Genomic DNA, 17,791 nt, shown 5'->3' with positions numbered 1-17,791 from the left:
CTACTCAATGAGGATACTGGGGGCAGAAAAGCCTCTCAGGGGCAGAGATGACACCCTGGCTTCCCAGTGGACCCCAGGTCTCAAGATGCCTCTTCATTATAATCCTGAAGGGACCTGCCACACTCCCCCATCTTCCAGACTAGAGATTTGCAAAAGCTTATAAGTTAGCTATCCTGTGGGTCAAGCACAGAAGACAAAATCTAAATATAAAGAAGAGGGTACCAACCACAGGCAGGAGAAATCACAGGTAAGACTCCTCTGTGGATGTTCAGGATAAAGAAGGAGAGGGTGATGACTACTGTTAGAAAATGCAGAGTTAATACCAGTAATGCACTTAGGACATTAACTAAACATAGAAAGCAATCAATAAGTGTGATAGTCATCATCTGGGCTCGACTCTCACTTCCCTCCTACACACTCTGCCCTTTGCTTCCAGTTACATTTTGATATTGCATAAATGCAATCCACAGCATCAGATGACATTAACTCATAAGAATAAGAAGACAGATCAGAAATAAGCACTAACCGAGAGTAAATCTGACCTGAGTGTATGATGAAATAAACAGGAGGTAAAGAAAAAAATGGTGATGACTTCAGAACAAGGGAAACAGGAGAGAATGCTGTTATCCAAGCAAATTTAAAAGGAGACTCTGGATTAAAAACATATATTGGCCATTACATTTTCATTTTGGAGTTAATTTTAAGTCTTTATGAGAATGGAATTGGTAGCAGAATTTGGGTGAAAGGCAGATTCCAGGGTTCTAAGAACTTAACGGGAGTGGTAAAACAGAAACAGGAGAATTAAAAATGTGTTTCTCATGAATTAATATGTTGAGTTTTCAGGGAATAAGGTTTGTATGAAAGCAATCTCTGCAGAGATGGGATAAAGACAAGCAATCATTGTGTTCTTCTATCTTTCCTTAGCTGCCCAACAATTCTAAACCTTTATTTGGGTAAAGTTAGGTCAAAATAGGGCAAAAACAGAAATCATATTTGTGTTCTTTCTGAGCAAAGACTCTGAACATGAAGCCACATTCCTCAGTCATGTTCGAAATGACTAACACCACCAAAGAATCTGTCTACTTCATCCTCACGGGCATCCCTGGATTTGAAGATTCCCACATCTGGATCTCCATCCCCTTCTGCTGTCTCTACACCATCTCCATCTTGGGCAACACTACTATTCTCATTGTCATCCGCATAGAGCCATCCCTCCGCCAGCCCATGTACCTATTTCTCTCCATGCTGGCCCTAACTGACCTGGGTCTCACCCTCACCACCCTGCCTACTGTTATGCAGCTCCTCTGGTTCAACATTTGTGAGATCAGCTTTGAAGCTTGCTTTGCACAGGTATTTTTCATTCATACATTCTCCTTTATGGAATCTTCTGTGTTGTTGGCCATGTCCTTTGACCGCTATGTGGCCATCTGCCGCCCCCTCCATTATGCCACCATCCTCACCAGTGAAGTCATTGGCAAGATTGGGTTAGCCATCATTTGCCGCTGTGTTCTGGCTGTTCTTCCCTCCCTTTTCCTGCTCAAGCGCCTGCCCTTCTGCCGCTCGCACCTTCTCTCTCACTCCTACTGCCTCCACCAGGACATGATTCGCCTGGTCTGTGGTGACATCCGGTTCAACAGCTGGTATGGATTTGCTCTGGTTTTGCTCATTATTGTGATGGACCCTCTGCTCATTGTGCTCTCCTATGCAATGATTCTAAAAAGTGTCCTGAGAGTAGCCTCCTTGGTTGAGAGACTTCGAGCCCTAAACAACTGTCTGTCCCACATTTTGGCTGTTCTGGTTCTCTATGTTCCCATGGTTGGTGTATCCATGACCCACCGCTTTTCCAAGCATGCCTCTCCACTGGTCCATGTTATCATGGCCAATATGTACCTGTTGGCACCTCCTGTGATGAACCCCATCATCTACAGTGTAAAGACTAAGCAGATCCGCCAGGGAATTATGCGCCTTCTTTCCCAAAGAAACATACATTAAAGATGAAAGAATGATTGCGTTAAATTACTAAGGACTTTGATTCATAGGCTTATGGGGAAAGTACAGTAAGAATTGCTAAATGGAGACTGAGAGTGTGAAATAAAATGCCACTCTATTTTTAAGGCAGTATGACATAATTTTAGCTTTTAATGGATGTTTGGCTTGGAAGAGCTGGAAGTAAGTGTTCTATCTAAAAGAGATGCAGATATGAGTTGATTGCTATCTAGCACACTTTATCAGCTATGCCAGTGGGATGAGCTTCATCAATTGAGTATATATATCTGTTTAAGTTGTGTGTGTTTTTCCTTCTGGATATTCTTTTTTTTTCCCCCAAGGGGTTGGTTAAATAAGTAAGAAGGAAACACTTCGTTGTTGCTCCCACTACCTGTTCTCTTAACTCACTTAGGTGGTCAGGTTAACACTAGCTCCATGGCCCTGAGGGGACTTACTGGCTGTGTGCTTTGACTTTCTCTTGTGAAAGACTGGAAAATCTTTGAAGGAGAATGGATACACAGCAAGTTTCTTAGCTATTCAGGTTTGCCTAATCAACAACACGCATCATGATTTCTGCAGACCTAATGACCACATGCAGAGTCTAAATCAGGGCAGGGTATTTAGATCTCCCACAGCTAGAACAAGATTCCTGCTTTGCTAGAAGTCTTTAGTATTTAGAATTTTAAATAGGTGTACAGTCATATTTGTAGGAATAGAAACTAAATTTTCAGACCAAAACAGACTTACAAATATATATCTCAATGTCCTTAATGAAACTTAATTTCTAGGGGCAGGTTCCCCTTAGCACCATGGATTTTGTATTAGAAAATACTCTTGTAAAGGGAAACGACCTTATTGACTATAAAGATTATTTTGTTTAAACCAGGTAAGCTCTCTCAGAAGTATCAGTTTGAAAGGCAGCCATAATATTGGTCACAGCTCCTCATTACTTAATTCATGGGGTCTAGGTGGCCAATATTAGGGCTAACTTAGATTTGAATAAAAATACGAAGGGTTTCCATTGAAGCATAGAGGGAGGGAAGATTAAGAGGTAAAAGCAGAGAATAAGTGAAGAATGGATCCCTTCCTTTTCTAATACCCTTCCTCCCCCACTTTCCATGTCTTTATCCAGAGCCTAGAAGTTAGCATGTTTCTTTAGACAACCATGAATCAGCTGGTGTAGCTAAATAAATTGTAGAATCAAAAGCATATGCAATGTCAGAATATGGGAAATTAGGACCAAGAAATCTAATGTCAAAAAAGTCAAGAAAATGTATCAAAGGAGACTTTTTTTATTTTTCAGTGGATGATACAGGCTTGATAATGTCCCAAAAAACATAAAGGAAAAAAAACACATCTTGAGATTATGCCAGATTTTTTTAGAAGGAGCATATGATATCAATAATAATGTCTTCTTCAGAGCTATCTATCAATTGAATTTTATTGTCACAAATCATTACCTGCAGACAATGCCCACATTTTTTTAAATATTTCTTATTAATTTCAGAGAGTTAATGTTGGTAGCCTTTGGTCTCCATGGACCCAAGAAACCAAGGTGAAAATATTTTAAAAATATTTTTATTGATTTCACAGAGGAAGGGAGATGGAGAGAAAGATAGAAACATCAATGATGATAGAGAATCATTGATTGGCTGCCTCCTGCATGCCCCCTATTAGAGGTTGAGCCCACAACCTGGGCATATGCCCTCACCTGGAATCCAACTGTGACCTCTAGGTTCATAGGTTGACACTCAACCATGGAGCCACCCGGCTGGACCAATGGCCAAATAAAGACTCAATCCGGAAATCTGTCCTTATCCTTTGTTCTTCTACCTTTTCTATTGTTTTCTTTCCCTAGAAAAAAATGTTTATTTTCTTTTTGTGAACTTAGGTTCACATAAATGAAGCTAGGTTCTAGTCATTATAATGTCATAGTTTGTGTCTCTTTCTTATATACTAAATATATATCTATATATAGCTATATGTGTGTGTGTGTGTGTGTGTGTGTCAGAGATAGATAATTTCAAATTCATTACTCTATTTCACTATAATTTTTGTTAGTTTTCATATTTTAACTTCTAACCTAGTGTTATACAATAGATATATAATACAAGCACACATTAGTTATAATTTCCTAGTAGCAACATTAAAAAAACAAAAGAGAAACAGGTTAAAATAACTTCAAGGTATATGTTTTTTAACCCAATATAACTATAATGTCATCATTTCAATGTGTAACCTTTTAGAAATAACATATTCCACATTAATTTTTTTCATGTTAGGTCTTCAAAATCTGGTCAGATGTTATTTCTGTACATATCAATTAAAACTAGCCACATTTCAAGGGCTCAATAGCCATATATTGCTGGTGGTCACCATGTTAGACAGTGTAGGTTTAAACTTAACCTTAAAGGCTGCAACATCTAGATTTTTTCATTTGGAAATTATTCCTCAAAGTCATTGTCTTTGAGAGGGTCAGAATACAGCCATAATGATTTGCTAGATAATGTTCTAACATAATATTTTTATAATCATGCAACTATTATTTTTTCATTTTTCTAAGTCTTGAATCCTTGAACAACTATTAAATAAATCTATCAAAAACTATCTTCACTCTTAGTATTGCTGCTAGGCAACCATGTTCCCAGAACAAGTGATTGTGAATGTAATCTTATTAAAAATGAGATTTGATTGTATATTCATTTTATTCATGTATGTTCATGCTTTTGATTTCTGAGTTAGATGGTCTATCCATCCGCTCATGACAGTTAAAACCTAGAAGGGAATATTAGACAAGGCCCAAGAAATTACTGGAACGTTTATTGTTAAGTTTTTAGATTTATTCTACATGTTATGTTTAAGTATAAAATATTAGTATATATCTATGCTGTAGATGTAATAGATGCTCAAAATATTATTTGAATAAGTGAAGAAAATTAATTATTCACTCTTTGGTGAAAGACATCCCTAGCTACGCACAAGTCTTCAGGTTCCACCCCAGAATAAATTATTTCCCTGATATTGACAATGAGATTTTATCAGAATTTTTCCAGAACAGTCACATTGGTTTTATCGAAGTTGCCACTAGTGGGTATCTAATCTAGTGGTCTTCAAATTAATTATGTGTCCCCTGGGGAAATTAGAACATACCTGGAAGTGCCTGAGCACAAAGTTTTAGGGGGATTAATATTTAGATATTAAATGACCATAAATTTTCTTTGCTTAAATTGCTTTTTCAAGACTGTATGTACCTTTTTTCAATGTGTTTCTGTTACATTATTTGTTTCTTCATTTACACAATCTTATTTACTCATTTTACCCCCCACTAAATTAAATTTCATTTGTAAGAAAGGAATAAAAAAAGGCTAGGCATAGTTTTTAAAGGCATCTGAAATATTTCTATGATATACCACGATGGGTAAAACTTTCTGAGAAACCAAACAAAGGGACTCCTGAAAATATTGACAAGAATTTGATAAAGTGAATGATACCTATGACTCGTTAATATTCTTACTTTATGTAAGAAATGGTATCAATTTTATTGTTTTCAACAAAAATAAAGAGGAATCCAATGGAGTTACCATTTATTAGGTCATTAAAATAATTTTTCCTAAGAGATCATTATATGGTTCTTTTCATTCCAAAAGTATTTAAAAATGGCACTGGACTATGATAAAATGATTCCAATAACATCTTATTTATGTTATCAAATTTATTTATGTTAATACATTGATGTAAAAGAAAGAAAATAAATCGGTAAAAATTGTTGCTGACTGTTTCCCATTCATTTAGTAATTAATACTCATTTTTTTAGATTAAAAAACAGGCATTCCATTAAGATATGGGTTTCCAATTAAATTGTACTTTTAGTATATCAAAAGCTATATTATGCTTATGTTATATTTGTTATGTACTAATCAGTATTTGGAAAGTAACTCAATACAGAATATACTTTTTAAACAATGTGTTATAGGCTACCAATTTTTAAACATAAAATTGAAATATAAATACATATTTTTGCAAATAATTATGATACATTATTGAAATAGTTTCAACATAAAAATACATTATATGGTGTAAACTATACAGTGGAAGTAAAATAAAAATTTAATTTTAAGGAACAAAAGGACAAATGTAAAATATGTGAATGTTAAAGAATGTGTTTTTGTATTTTATAATTTATGCTGTGAGGTATCAAAACGTAATGTATTTATATTCCATTGAATATTTAAATATGTGATATAACAATTTATTTTAAATTAACTATATTTACAATATATCCCAAAATGCATTCTCAACCACTATGTAACTTTATGATAAAAACCGTAGATGTCAGCCTGAAAATGCATGAGAAGATACATAGGGTTTTTTCCCCCATTAATTATTTTTGAGAGTACATACAAATTTGACAACCACTGTTGTCAAAAAACAAACAACAATAACAACAAAAACCCACCACCACCAACAACAAAAATATGCTACTATTTAAAGCCGACCCTGATGAGCTGGATGAGGTTGGGAAGAATATAATATGGTGAGAAAAAATGTGTACAATGTCATTAGAAGACCTGAAGTGAGAGAAGCTGAAAACCTGAATCTAGTTACTGACCAACCAACAAAATCCTATCAGTCCACTTTACATAGACCTGTGTTGTTTAGGAGGTGTGAAGAAGGTATTTCCTATTTGACCAAAGGTCTTCAAAAAACCATAGATAGCCATGAACAGAAACAAGCAATGTCAACTAGACCTATGTTGACAGAGCTAGGGGAGGAGTGGAGTAAAGGAACAGGTGAAAATATACCGGCCACATGGCATGATGGGATTAATGAAGTCTGGAGGGACAGGGGGGAAGAGAAACAGGAATATCCAGACACAGAGAAATCAGAGCTATTTGGCCCTAAAAATAGGGCCTGAGATTCTACTAAAGCACAATTTGGTGCTTTTGCTGATATACCTAGGATCTGAAACCTGGGCCTTGTGAGGCCATCCATATTTTATCTTGTGCCTAAATTGAGGCCACCTGTTCTTCATTCTCAGAGTCTCCTGATACATAAATTCTGGAGATGGAGACCATTGTATGGTGGATCATAGGGATAGTCTAGTTCCTGTCATAAAAAGGAAAGCAGTTGTCTCATAGGTAGTTTTCTAATATAATTTATTATTTAAACAAGGACAATTTGAGAGGGAAAGGGATTGTTATTAATAATGATGCTGAGGAAAATAAGTGTAAACCATGACTATCTGGAGCAAACCAAAAATATGCTCACCTTAATCAAAGGCATGTTCTTAGAATGATCTTCTTTTATTGGGAGAGATGTTCCCTGCCTAATCCACCAAAACAGAGCTTTGTATTATTTCATTTCAAACATCATTAAATGTCAACCTTTACTGTTAACTATTTGCTAGGCTTTTTGCCAGGACTTTTAAGAGGAAAAAGAATTGTATGATCTCTGTTCTCAAGCTTATTATATCTGTTAGAGATGACATACATTTGTGCACTTACAGAGACACATGTGCATTGATAAGATGTGAGATGGGAAGAGTTAGGGATATCTCATGTGATTCAGATTCAACCTATGTCAACACTTTGAATACCTTGTTTCTATTCTTCCTCAAAATGCCTGGTGTAGAGCTTTGTCTATAGTAGAACCATCATCAGAGTTTATGAACTGGTTCAAAGTCCCTGCCTCCTTGGAGTGATTCAGAGCAATTCTCTCTTGCAGGAAAACAGGGTGGCAATTCCCTGTCGGATTGACTTGGTCTTGACACTATAGATGATGGGGTTGAGCACAGGAGGCACAAACAGGTAGATGCTAGACATGAGTGTGTGGACCAGGGGTGAGGCATGTTTAGCAGCGCGATGCATCACAGACACACCAATCATCGGCACATAGTACACAAGCACTGCACAGATGTGTGACACACATGTGTTGAGAGCCTTCCGACGTCCCTCCCCAGAAGCAATGCCCAGCACTGTATAAAGAATCAGTATGTAAGAGACCACAATGAGCAGTGAGTCCAGCCCAAAAGTGGCCAGGACAATGGCCAAGCCCAGGATGCTATTGAACTTCGTATCAGCACATGGCAGCTGGATCAGGTCTGAGTGGAGGCAGTAGGAGTGGGAGAGGATGTTAGTGTGGCAATAGGGCAGTTGCTTCAAAAGGATTGGAAGGGGAGCCATGAGTGTCACACTCTTCAGTGTAATGCCCAGACCCATGCAGATGATGCGGGGCTGGGTCAGTATGGCTGTATAACGCAGTGGGTTGTAGATGGCTACAAAGCGGTCATAACTCATGGCCAAAAGGACCCCTGACTCCATGCAGGAGAAAGTGTGAATGAAGAACATCTGAGACAGGCAGCCATCAAAGTCAACCTGGCGGGCGTCAAACCAAAGAATGCCCATGACAGTGGGCAGTGTAGACACAGAAACACCCACCTCAGTCACAGCCAACATGGAGAGAAACAGGTACATGGGCTCATGTAGGGCAGAATCTACCTGCACTGCTGCCATGATTAGGCTGTTACCCACAATGGCCACAATATACATGATGAAGAAGGGGATGGAAAGCCAGCCATGGTGGGGCTCTAATCCTGGGATTCCAGTCAGAAAGACGGACAGGAGATCAAGACTTTCATTGTTCTTGGCTCCCATACCACCAATAGCAGAGATCAGTCTTCAGCTGTCATTTGAAAAACAGAACAAAGTTAGTTCCCACCTATAGGGTCTTCTGCCTCAGCAGTCCACCTCTAAGTGTGAAGGAGGGAGGTGCAAAGAGGTGGGGGAAAGCTGAAGTCATTTACATCATTCTAAGTAAAAATATAACAGACATTTTCTTCCCACCTCCTCTTTCCCCTAACAGCAAGAATCCTAGAAAATGTTTGAGACTGAAAAATCTTATGATAGCCTAACTTAAAAATTAAGAGCAGAAACACAGGAATAAATCAGAACTGGGTCAAAATCCACACTCAGCCAGTTACTAAATATGTAATGTGGACATCGCATTTATACTCTAACCCAAGCTTGTGGTTTTTTTTTAACTTGTAAAGTGGAAATAATAATAACACTATTCTCTTGTTTTGATATAAGATGAAAGTGAGAAAATTAACATCATATGTTCAGTGTTTTAGAGTTCCACAATGGACTTTGGCAAATCTTAGTTTGAAGCCCAATTTACAGTTTATTCTCAGTGTGACCTTGACCAGCTAACTTAACCTTCGCATGGCTCAGTGTGTCCATTTGTAAACTAAGGGAAACATTAAGACAAAAAGAGTAATAGTAAGTAATGTACCAAAAAACTAAGCATCAATTTCTACAGAGCCTAGGTTATAGTTTAGATCCACAAATTCTTCTTGTACTGATGTTTCTGTTTCACTATGGGGAAGAGAGTAAAACCAAGGCAGATCTAGGGGGAGTCATAAAAAAGATTGAGTTGCAGCTCTGCCAATGTGAGTCTGAGAAAACAGGAACCTCTGGAGAAATGGCAGTCTCTGTGTGTCCGACTTCACTCTGGGTTCACTCTGGAGTTGGGGGGTGTGGGTGGGCACATGTTTTGAATGAAAGTGAGACATTGGTTTTAGAAAGTTGAAAAATAGAAAAATATGAATAAGGATGATAAAGGATATGGACATTTCTTGAAAATTATACTAATACACAAGTGAGCTCTGTGTTTAAAAACAGAATTCAGAGAGGCTGTTAAATAAAGAGGCAGTGGCTTTAAAATAGCAGATTTGATCTAGAGTCCATGAAGAGAGCAAAGACACAGAGATAAAGGTCTCAATTAGTGGCCAAGAGATCAGAATAAAATAGTTAAACCCCAACCAGAAGGTGAAAATAATATATAATATAATACAATACAGTAAAATGTGGTATCATGTGACATCATGTAGTGAAATATAATAAATTAAATTTATAAACTAAATTTTAAAAATATGAAATAGAAAGGTAAAGTCATAATTAGTATAAAATTTGAATTATGTCCAATCATCAAATTGTTCTTTAGCCCAACTTACTTGGACATAGGATTCACTGATTTGTTATCAATTCTTTATCCTGCAGTTAAACAATTTTGATGTGAAATGGTCCATATAGCTAAAGAATTTAACAGAACTGCTCTCCTAGAATGGAGAAACAGGAGAATATACAGCTAAGGGAATACAAAGAGCTATGACTATACAACACATGTACAACATAATAGTGAGATGGTCCCAGAACCTGCATTCTCTTACTATTCACTTTCCAGCCCTTTCTTTATGCACCTTTCTTCAATTTCCCTACAGAAATTCCAAGATTAACAACTTCCTGAAAAGTGAAATATACTTGCTTGTGCCTTTTATTTATTAGTGTCCCTTGCTTCTGCCATGTAGATCAGTAGTTCTCAATCTTGGCAACACATAGTAATCACCTATCAAGTTAAAATCCCACTGCCCAGGTTACACTCCACACCAATTAAATTACAATCTTTGGATTTGGTATCTAATTATCAATATGTTTTAAAGTTCCCAATGTGAACCCAAAGTTGAGAACCAGTCATTTGGCTCATTTGGTGACATTTCAGTCACTCTCCAGTGACAGTATCTATCTATCTAGCTATATATATATATATATATATATCCAGCAACCGGCGGTATGGCAGAATGACCAGAACGACCAGAACTACCAGTGGCTCTGATGTGCACTGCAGCAGCCAACCAGCCTGATCTGGGCCCTGATTACCCCTCTCCGAGCTGGCCCGGCCTCCGATTGGACCCTAACACCTTTGTTGTGAGCCAAATTAATAAATGCCCACTGATTTGATTAGTGAGTAACATTCAGGCTGAGTCACCTACTGACTCAGTAAACCTGGTTGGAGGAAGGGGGAGAAGGAAGAAGGGGCAGGGGAAGGAGGCAGTAACAGACACAGCAGCTCAAAGACAGAAGCCCTAAACGTCTGAGTGAGCTTACCATGCCCAAATCAAAAGCTCATGAATGAAGTTAAGGAGTGACAGGAAAACCCAGGTTCAGTCTCAGAATGTAAAGGTCAAATTAATAGAATCATACCAACCACAGAGGGAGCTGCACTTCCGGCAGCCTGCCTGCCCCCAATTGGCCCCCAACACCCTGATAGGGGGTGGGCCGACCAGCCAACCTCCCAAGGTCCCTCCCCACTACTGGCCCAGCCTGATGGGCTCCCATTGGGATGGCCAGACCCCACCCATGCACCAATTCGTGCACTGGGCCTGTACTTTTAGATAAAAAAGTAACTTGCAAGTACTCCCTAAGTCTTTTTTTCTTGTTTTGCAGATAGCCTACCTACTCTACTCCTGACCTGCAGTTTAAACATTCTTCTGTGTTTCATTAATTGCTAGATTCTCAGCATCTATGACTTCATACTATTTTATACAGATGTTTTCTATTTTGTTAGAGTTATATTTATATCTCTTTTCTCATAGCCATAGTTTGGGCTTGTTTAGGGTTAGACTTGTCCTTGGTTCATTCTTGTCTCCCCAATATTTCATCATTCTAACACAAAGACATGCTCAAGAGATCAGAAATTAATAAAAGCATGAACATACTGCTCATAGCCATAAATATGCAGTTCTGGATTCCATACTCCAGATCAGAGTTAAACCAACTGAGAAACACTCAAAGGCAAAGGGTATCAAGTCACTTAAAGAGAGAAGTTAAGGCTCTTTCTTCCCTCACGTTCCCTGTACAAAATGCCCAGTGATGCCTTAGAAACTGTGTCTGGTACAGAGCAGGAATTGCCACAGCCTCAGGCTGGGACATGGTCAAGAACAGAATCTGACAATCATGCACCAGTACCAGAGCTCAAGGAACAAGATTCCACACAGGCAACCACACAACAAGCCCAGCTGCTAGCAACAGCCGAAATCAATGAAGAACCAGTCAGTAAAGCAATATGGAGCTGAGTAAAAAGAAGGTTCAAAAGGCTGTGTCCAAACTAGATCTTCTACAGGTTACAGAGGTTACTAGGTCACTATCCAGATATCTAAGAACGTCCACTTTGTCCTCACAAAACCAGAGGTATACAAGAGCCCAGCTGCAGTTACCTACATAGTGTTGGGGGAAGCCAAGTTCGAGAATTTATTTCAGCAAGCACAGGTAGCAGCTGATGATACAGTCAAAGTTCAACACTCCAGAAAACACACAGACTCCAACTATACATGAGGAGAGTAAAGAAGAGGCTGATGAAACAGGTGTGGAAGTTAAAGGCATAGAACTGGTCATGTCACAGGCAAATGTGTTGAGAGCAGAGGCAGTCTGTACCCTGAAGAACAGCAGTAACAATGTTTGTCGTAAATACCATTATGGGATTTACAGTGTAACCATCTAAAAAATGAGAACCTTTTTTTCTTTTTTGGGGTGTTTCTAAAGAGTAATGGCAGCTTGGTTTGAAATTTGTACTGTTTCTATCATTAATAAAATTATGGCTTCTTGTGTGATGAGATAAAAAAGAGCGCTCAAGGAACCAATGATACCTTGCTTTGAGAAAAGGATACCATAGAAGAGATGGAGATGGGGTAGGTGCAAAACGTAGTGGGTGATAGGTAGAAATCACAGGGTGATAGTCTGGGGCTGAGGTAAGGAAGATTTTTCTGAGTCAAACCTGCACAGGAGATAATATGTTCTGGTCAGTGGAGTTTTTCAAACAAAGACTAAAAACTCCTGGACAGCAATGTTTAATTGAGATTAAAGGCCCTTTCAACTCTGCTTCTGCCCTCAGGCCTGATGTTTCAGACTGTGAAGGTCTCTCTTATTCTGTGACACTGAGAATATCATGGCTAGGAATCTGTGTGGCCAAAACAGAGGCAAGTGCCTTCCACCATTAAAACAGTCCCTGGAAGCCCTGTCTGAAAGTGTTTTGGAGGTTACAAGGGCATTTTCATGAATAGTATTCTTTTCATAGAAAACCTGCATGAAAATAAAATTTGGGGATTTTTCTATCTCCATCATGGGTTAAATAAATCATAGCTAAGATACAAACACTCACATATACATCAATAGAAATTCACTCAAAGGTACTGAGACATGAATGAGAACAAAAAAACCACACAGAGGCACAAGCAGAATTGTAGACATTAGCACACTTTTGTGCATATACTTAGAAGACACAAATTGGTTTAAATTCACCTGAGAAAGCTTTGAGAAGTGTCAGTTGGATTGGAAGAGCTCACAGGGGCTCCAGAATGGGCCTCTGGCAGGCACTAGCCAAACGAAGAGGCAAACTTTATATTTTTGAATGAGAGCTCCCAGAGGTCAGTGCCTCCAGGGTCCTGTTTTGCCGGAATGTGATGCTGTGCTGGTGATGGGAAAAGGAGGATTAGATCTCACCTTGGGAGCAGGAAGGAAAGAAAAAAAGCATGTCCCCTGGAGATAATTCTCTCTCTACACAGAGAAAATCAAATTCCAACTCCTTCCTTATGATGAAGAATAGGATGGAGACAAATTCCTCCAAACTCCATAGCAACATCCTCTTCTAATTGGAATTATCCAGTCTCAAAACTGGAACTCTGAGCACAGAACCCAGAGTTTATTTTTCTGAATTCTGGGTTTAAAATCTATATTCTATGAAGAACCTAAAGCTTATAGCCTGGTGGGAAAATTGCAAGACTCAGAGACCAGAGAGTAAAGTTTAAAGCCCAGATCCAGGACTAGGATTTAATCAAGAGAGGACATAACGGTGGCTGCCTTTACTCAATATCATTACTGTTCCCTATTTGATTCCCACTCAACCTTCCACCAAATTGCACAAGATTTAAGTGTCCTCCAGAAGAAATATCCCAGGGTAGTGAAAGACCATGGGGATCAAAGTCACATAGAGGTAGATTTGAGTTCTAGCTTTGCCATCTACCAACTTTATGATTACAGATTAGCATTTTTTCAAACTGGAATCTGATCTGTAGAGAGGATTGTATTTATATACAGAGGACAGAGATTCAAATGGGGGGTAAAAAGCAATATTTTCAATGTAATTGTACCATACATAAGTTTTTCTAGAGGCCCCAATTTCAGATCCCCCAAATAATTACTTTCCCAAGTACCTGTCTTCGCATTTCATTTTACCTCTTCCTTATTTTCAGCTTTAAATATAGTAAGGGTGTATTGAGAGAAGGAATGGCAGTAGAACGAGAGTTCTTTTGCTTTTATATTAGGTTGTGGAATGTATCCAGGGAAGCAAACAGAAGATGGGCATGAGTAATATTTTTCCTTCCTTTTATGGAACTTTGAAATATCTCAAAGAGGCAGTTTGAGAACTCTCTCTATTTTTCATTATTATAGAGTGGCTGTGGAGTAGCTAGATGACTCATCAAATTTTCTGGGTTAGCTATTTCTGTGCTATATCTGCACCAACTGGAGGAGATAATAGGCTATGAGTTTGCGTTTTCCTTCACCACCAACAGCAAATACCTAGAAGTCAGTTTCTCCAAGCTTTACAAACCATTCACAGTCTGACTTAGAAACTCTCTCAAGATCTCATTTCCCAAGCTTTGCCATGGAAATCTCTCTGTATAAACAAAGCTGCTTGAAATTGTCCTAAATATTCTAGCCTGATATTGTAGGTTAAAGGTTCTCAACCTTTAATGAATATCTAAGTTACTAGGAGAAGTTCTTAAGCAAATTGCTGGACTTCGCTCCCTAGAATTTATAGTTCAGGATATATGAGGAAGGGCCTGAGAATGTGATACATAACAATTTCCCAAGTGATGCTGATATTCCTAGTCTGGGAATCACACTTTGAGAACCACTTTTTCAAACTCTTGTTACTCATGAGTCTTGTTATTATTGTTATGCATCAGATCAGCATTACCTGAGTCATGTTAGAAAAGAGAATCACTGTGCCTCTCAAGTTTTAATCATCCAGGAGTCTTATTCAATGCCACTTGAAATCAGTAGATCTTGTATGAGGTCTAATATTCTGCTTCTCTAACAGGCTGCCAGATACACGAAGGCTATTGTTTATCGGGTCACACTTGGACTAGCAAGGTTCTATAATTTCTTCCTTAAGTATTTTTTCCTGTATTTATGTCAAACATTATTACCTTCCCTTCCTCCTTCTACCCTGTACAAAGTACTCTAACCACTCTCATCCTTTACAAGCTCCTTCACAGAAACAGAACAAAATTTATCCTGCTCTCTACAAACCAAATGGGCTCTCTCTGTCACATGAAGCACCGAGCTTACATAATTTTTGTTTGTCTCCAGTGTTTATCATTTCCCTCATTCTGGGTGAAAACAGAGTTATTTGTGTTCAAGCTTATTTGGACTGTACAACTTTCATTATTTTCACACATCAAACATTTTTTCAGGGCATCTTTACTCTTTCTTTATGTTTTTCCCTTAATATGTCTATCTCTTACTTAGCAATATGTCCTATTCACCATTCTAAATTCTTTAACAACTAGCACAGAGTTTTTCACATAGTAAATATTCAATACACATGTATGTCATTTTATTGAGTCAAATGTTCCTTTATTGGTTCTATAGTCACAACTGTCAAGATTCTGGTTCTTCTCCTTGCTTTAAGCATTTCTTAACTTGGCAAACAAGTCCCAGTTCTTTCTGCAAAGGAGCTCTCTCAGGGTCCGCAGCCTTCCTCAGCTCTACGATTTATAACAGGCTTTGAGGATCCCTCTGCGTATCTCCTTTGTCTTCACACTGTAGATGATGGGGTTGAGCATGGGGGGTACAAATAGGTAGACATTGGACATCATGACATGAACAACTGGTGGGGCACTTTTCCAGAAGCGGTGGATCATGGAGACAGCAATTATGGGCACATAGAAAGCCAGCACTGCACAGATGTGTGATATGCAGGTGTTGAGTGCCTTGAGCCGCTGCTCCCGGGATGCAATGGCCAGCACAGCTCTCAGAATCAATGCATAGGACAGCAGGATGAAAGTTGAGTCTATGCCATAGGTGAAAATGACCACAAAGAGCCCATAGATGTTGTTAACATGGACATCTCCACATGCCACTTTCATGAGATCTGGATGGAGGCAGTATGAGTGATGTAAAACATTGCCCTTGCAGAAGGTAAGTCGTTTCACCAGGAAGGGGAAAGGCAAGAGAGTAATGAAGCTCTTGGCAAGGATGCCCAGGCCCATAGCCAAGATGCAGCTGTTGGTGAGTACAGTGGCATAATGTAGTGGGTCACAAATAGCCACAAAACGATCAAAGCTCATTGCCAGCAGTATGCCTGATTCCATAAAAGAGAAAGTGTGGATGAAGAACATCTGAACCAAGCAGGCATCAAAACCAACATGGCGGTAGTTGAAGCAGAAGGTAGCAAGCACAGTTGGGAGTGTAGAGAAAGACACCCCCAGATCATTGAGAGAGAGCATAGAGAGGAAATAGTACATGGGCTGGTGCAGAGAAGGCTCCCGAACCACCAGAGCAAGGATGCTGAGGTTGCCTGCAATGGAGATCAGGTACAGGATGCAGAAAACCAGGGCAACCCATGCTTGGTCTGTCTGCATCCCAGGAATACCTGTCAGCTGGAGTGTATCTGGCTGGAATGGGGTGTCATTGAGACCCAACATGGCAGGCAGTTGTGAGAATATAGATAGGAATGAGCCCAAGAGGGTGTTTTGAGGAGTTCTTCACTTTCTTTCAGACATCCTGTCTCCAACACAAAAGGTCAGAAATTAAAAGTGTTTGTTGCTGTTCCTGCTTCCCTATTAGCTATGAGCTCTTTAAGGATAGCAACTGGGTTCTACTCATTTCTATATCACCAGTGCCAGTACCCTGTCTAGGCCATAATAGAAACTCTATGAAGGTGTGATGATCAAATGAGTGCCCATATCATGGTAAGGCAACAAGGTAGGAGATATGATGAAAAAGCTCCTAATTCTCACCTTTACTTCCCCCATTTTACCCCAGAAGCCACATTTGGGAGTTTGGGGCAGGGCGGGGGGGGGGGGGGGGGGTGATTAGAGGTTAACATAGACAGGGAAAGAGAAATATTACTCACACCTTTGGAAGTCCTTTGGTGGATGCTGTAGATGAAGTTTCTACAGTTGTACAATTGCAATTTTAATAACCTTTACTCAGATTTCACCTCAGCCTCCCAATCCTTCCCCATCAGCCTACCCCTGAATAGGTTGACACCAAAAACTTCTCCCCATTCGAGAATCTTAAATTCCATTTTTTTAAACATTCTGACCACATCCTTCTATCTTCCAGCCCTCTTACCTTCTTGTGCCCATGCAGTTGATCTCAAGGTCTTGATAATTCTTCCTTTTTTTTTTTTTCCTGGTCTGTTTGTCTTTTAGCACTTTTTTCCTCATTTTTTTTCCTGACCTACTCTCCCACTAGTGCTGGTATCTTCATCTCCTCTTTGCTTCTCTTTCACATTCACACAGCAAACCCCAACTTTAATAAATTCTATAATCAAACTGGATGTGCAGCTGGATAAAACCAACAAAGCAAGAGTTTTGTTGGGGTAGGGGGGCCCTGATTATTTACCACTGCCTAAATTTTAAACTTATTTACATCTTTATCCATTCTTTTCCCTTGGTTCCTGAGAAAGAGATGCCCCTCCTTCTCCAAGGTTAGCACTCCACCTTCAGGATTCCATTTCCTGCATTCTTCTTCAAAGACCTTTTCCATTAGTCCATTGTATGCATCGGCCTTTCCCTTTAGGTCCCTTTCCCTTAAGGCAAAAATCATGTGCAAGACCATCCCATCATAAAAACAAAAGCTTCCCTTTCTGGCTGCCATTCTATTACCCTTACTCAATTCTTAGCCAAGCTTCTTGAAACACTGTCTCTCCAGACCCGAAGGAAGGGAAGCTTGTTTATGTT

At 39.1% G+C, this 17,791-nt stretch overlaps 3 protein-coding genes and 1 pseudogene across 4 annotated transcripts; 2 read left to right on the top strand and 2 right to left on the bottom strand.

Annotated features, from left to right (window-relative positions):
- Positions 1-1,023: 1,023 nt before the first annotated feature.
- Positions 1,024-1,992, top strand: LOC308524059 (olfactory receptor 51Q1-like; the record flags this gene model as incomplete). The annotated part of the gene is made up of 1 exon (XM_081098212.1): positions 1,024-1,992. One exon carries the CDS (start codon positions 1,024-1,026, stop codon positions 1,990-1,992), a length of 969 nt encoding a protein of 322 aa, XP_080954338.1.
- A 5,696-nt stretch (positions 1,993-7,688) lies between these two features.
- LOC308524082 (olfactory receptor 51I2-like) lies at positions 7,689-8,639 on the bottom strand (the record flags this gene model as incomplete). The annotated part of the gene is made up of 1 exon (XM_081098234.1): positions 7,689-8,639. The coding sequence occupies one exon, from the start codon at positions 8,637-8,639 to the stop codon at positions 7,689-7,691; it is 951 nt and encodes a 316-aa protein (XP_080954360.1).
- Positions 8,640-11,683: 3,044 nt separating this feature from the next.
- On the top strand, positions 11,684-12,321 carry LOC308525465 (nascent polypeptide-associated complex subunit alpha-like; annotated as a pseudogene). Its single transcript has one exon. The product of its transcript is annotated as a nascent polypeptide-associated complex subunit alpha-like (transcript).
- Positions 12,322-15,589: 3,268 nt separating this feature from the next.
- On the bottom strand, positions 15,590-16,528 carry LOC308524120 (olfactory receptor 51I1; the record flags this gene model as incomplete). Its single annotated transcript, XM_081098269.1, has 1 exon — positions 15,590-16,528. The coding sequence occupies one exon, from the start codon at positions 16,526-16,528 to the stop codon at positions 15,590-15,592; it is 939 nt and encodes a 312-aa protein (XP_080954395.1).
- Positions 16,529-17,791: the final 1,263 nt, after the last annotated feature.

Source organism: Myotis nattereri, assembly GCF_964212035.1.
Source record: "Myotis nattereri genome assembly, chromosome: 9".
Taxonomy (NCBI): domain Eukaryota; kingdom Metazoa; phylum Chordata; class Mammalia; order Chiroptera; family Vespertilionidae; genus Myotis; species Myotis nattereri.
The sequence above is the reverse complement of the archived record's forward strand: the minus strand, read 5'-3'. Positions and strand labels throughout refer to the sequence as shown.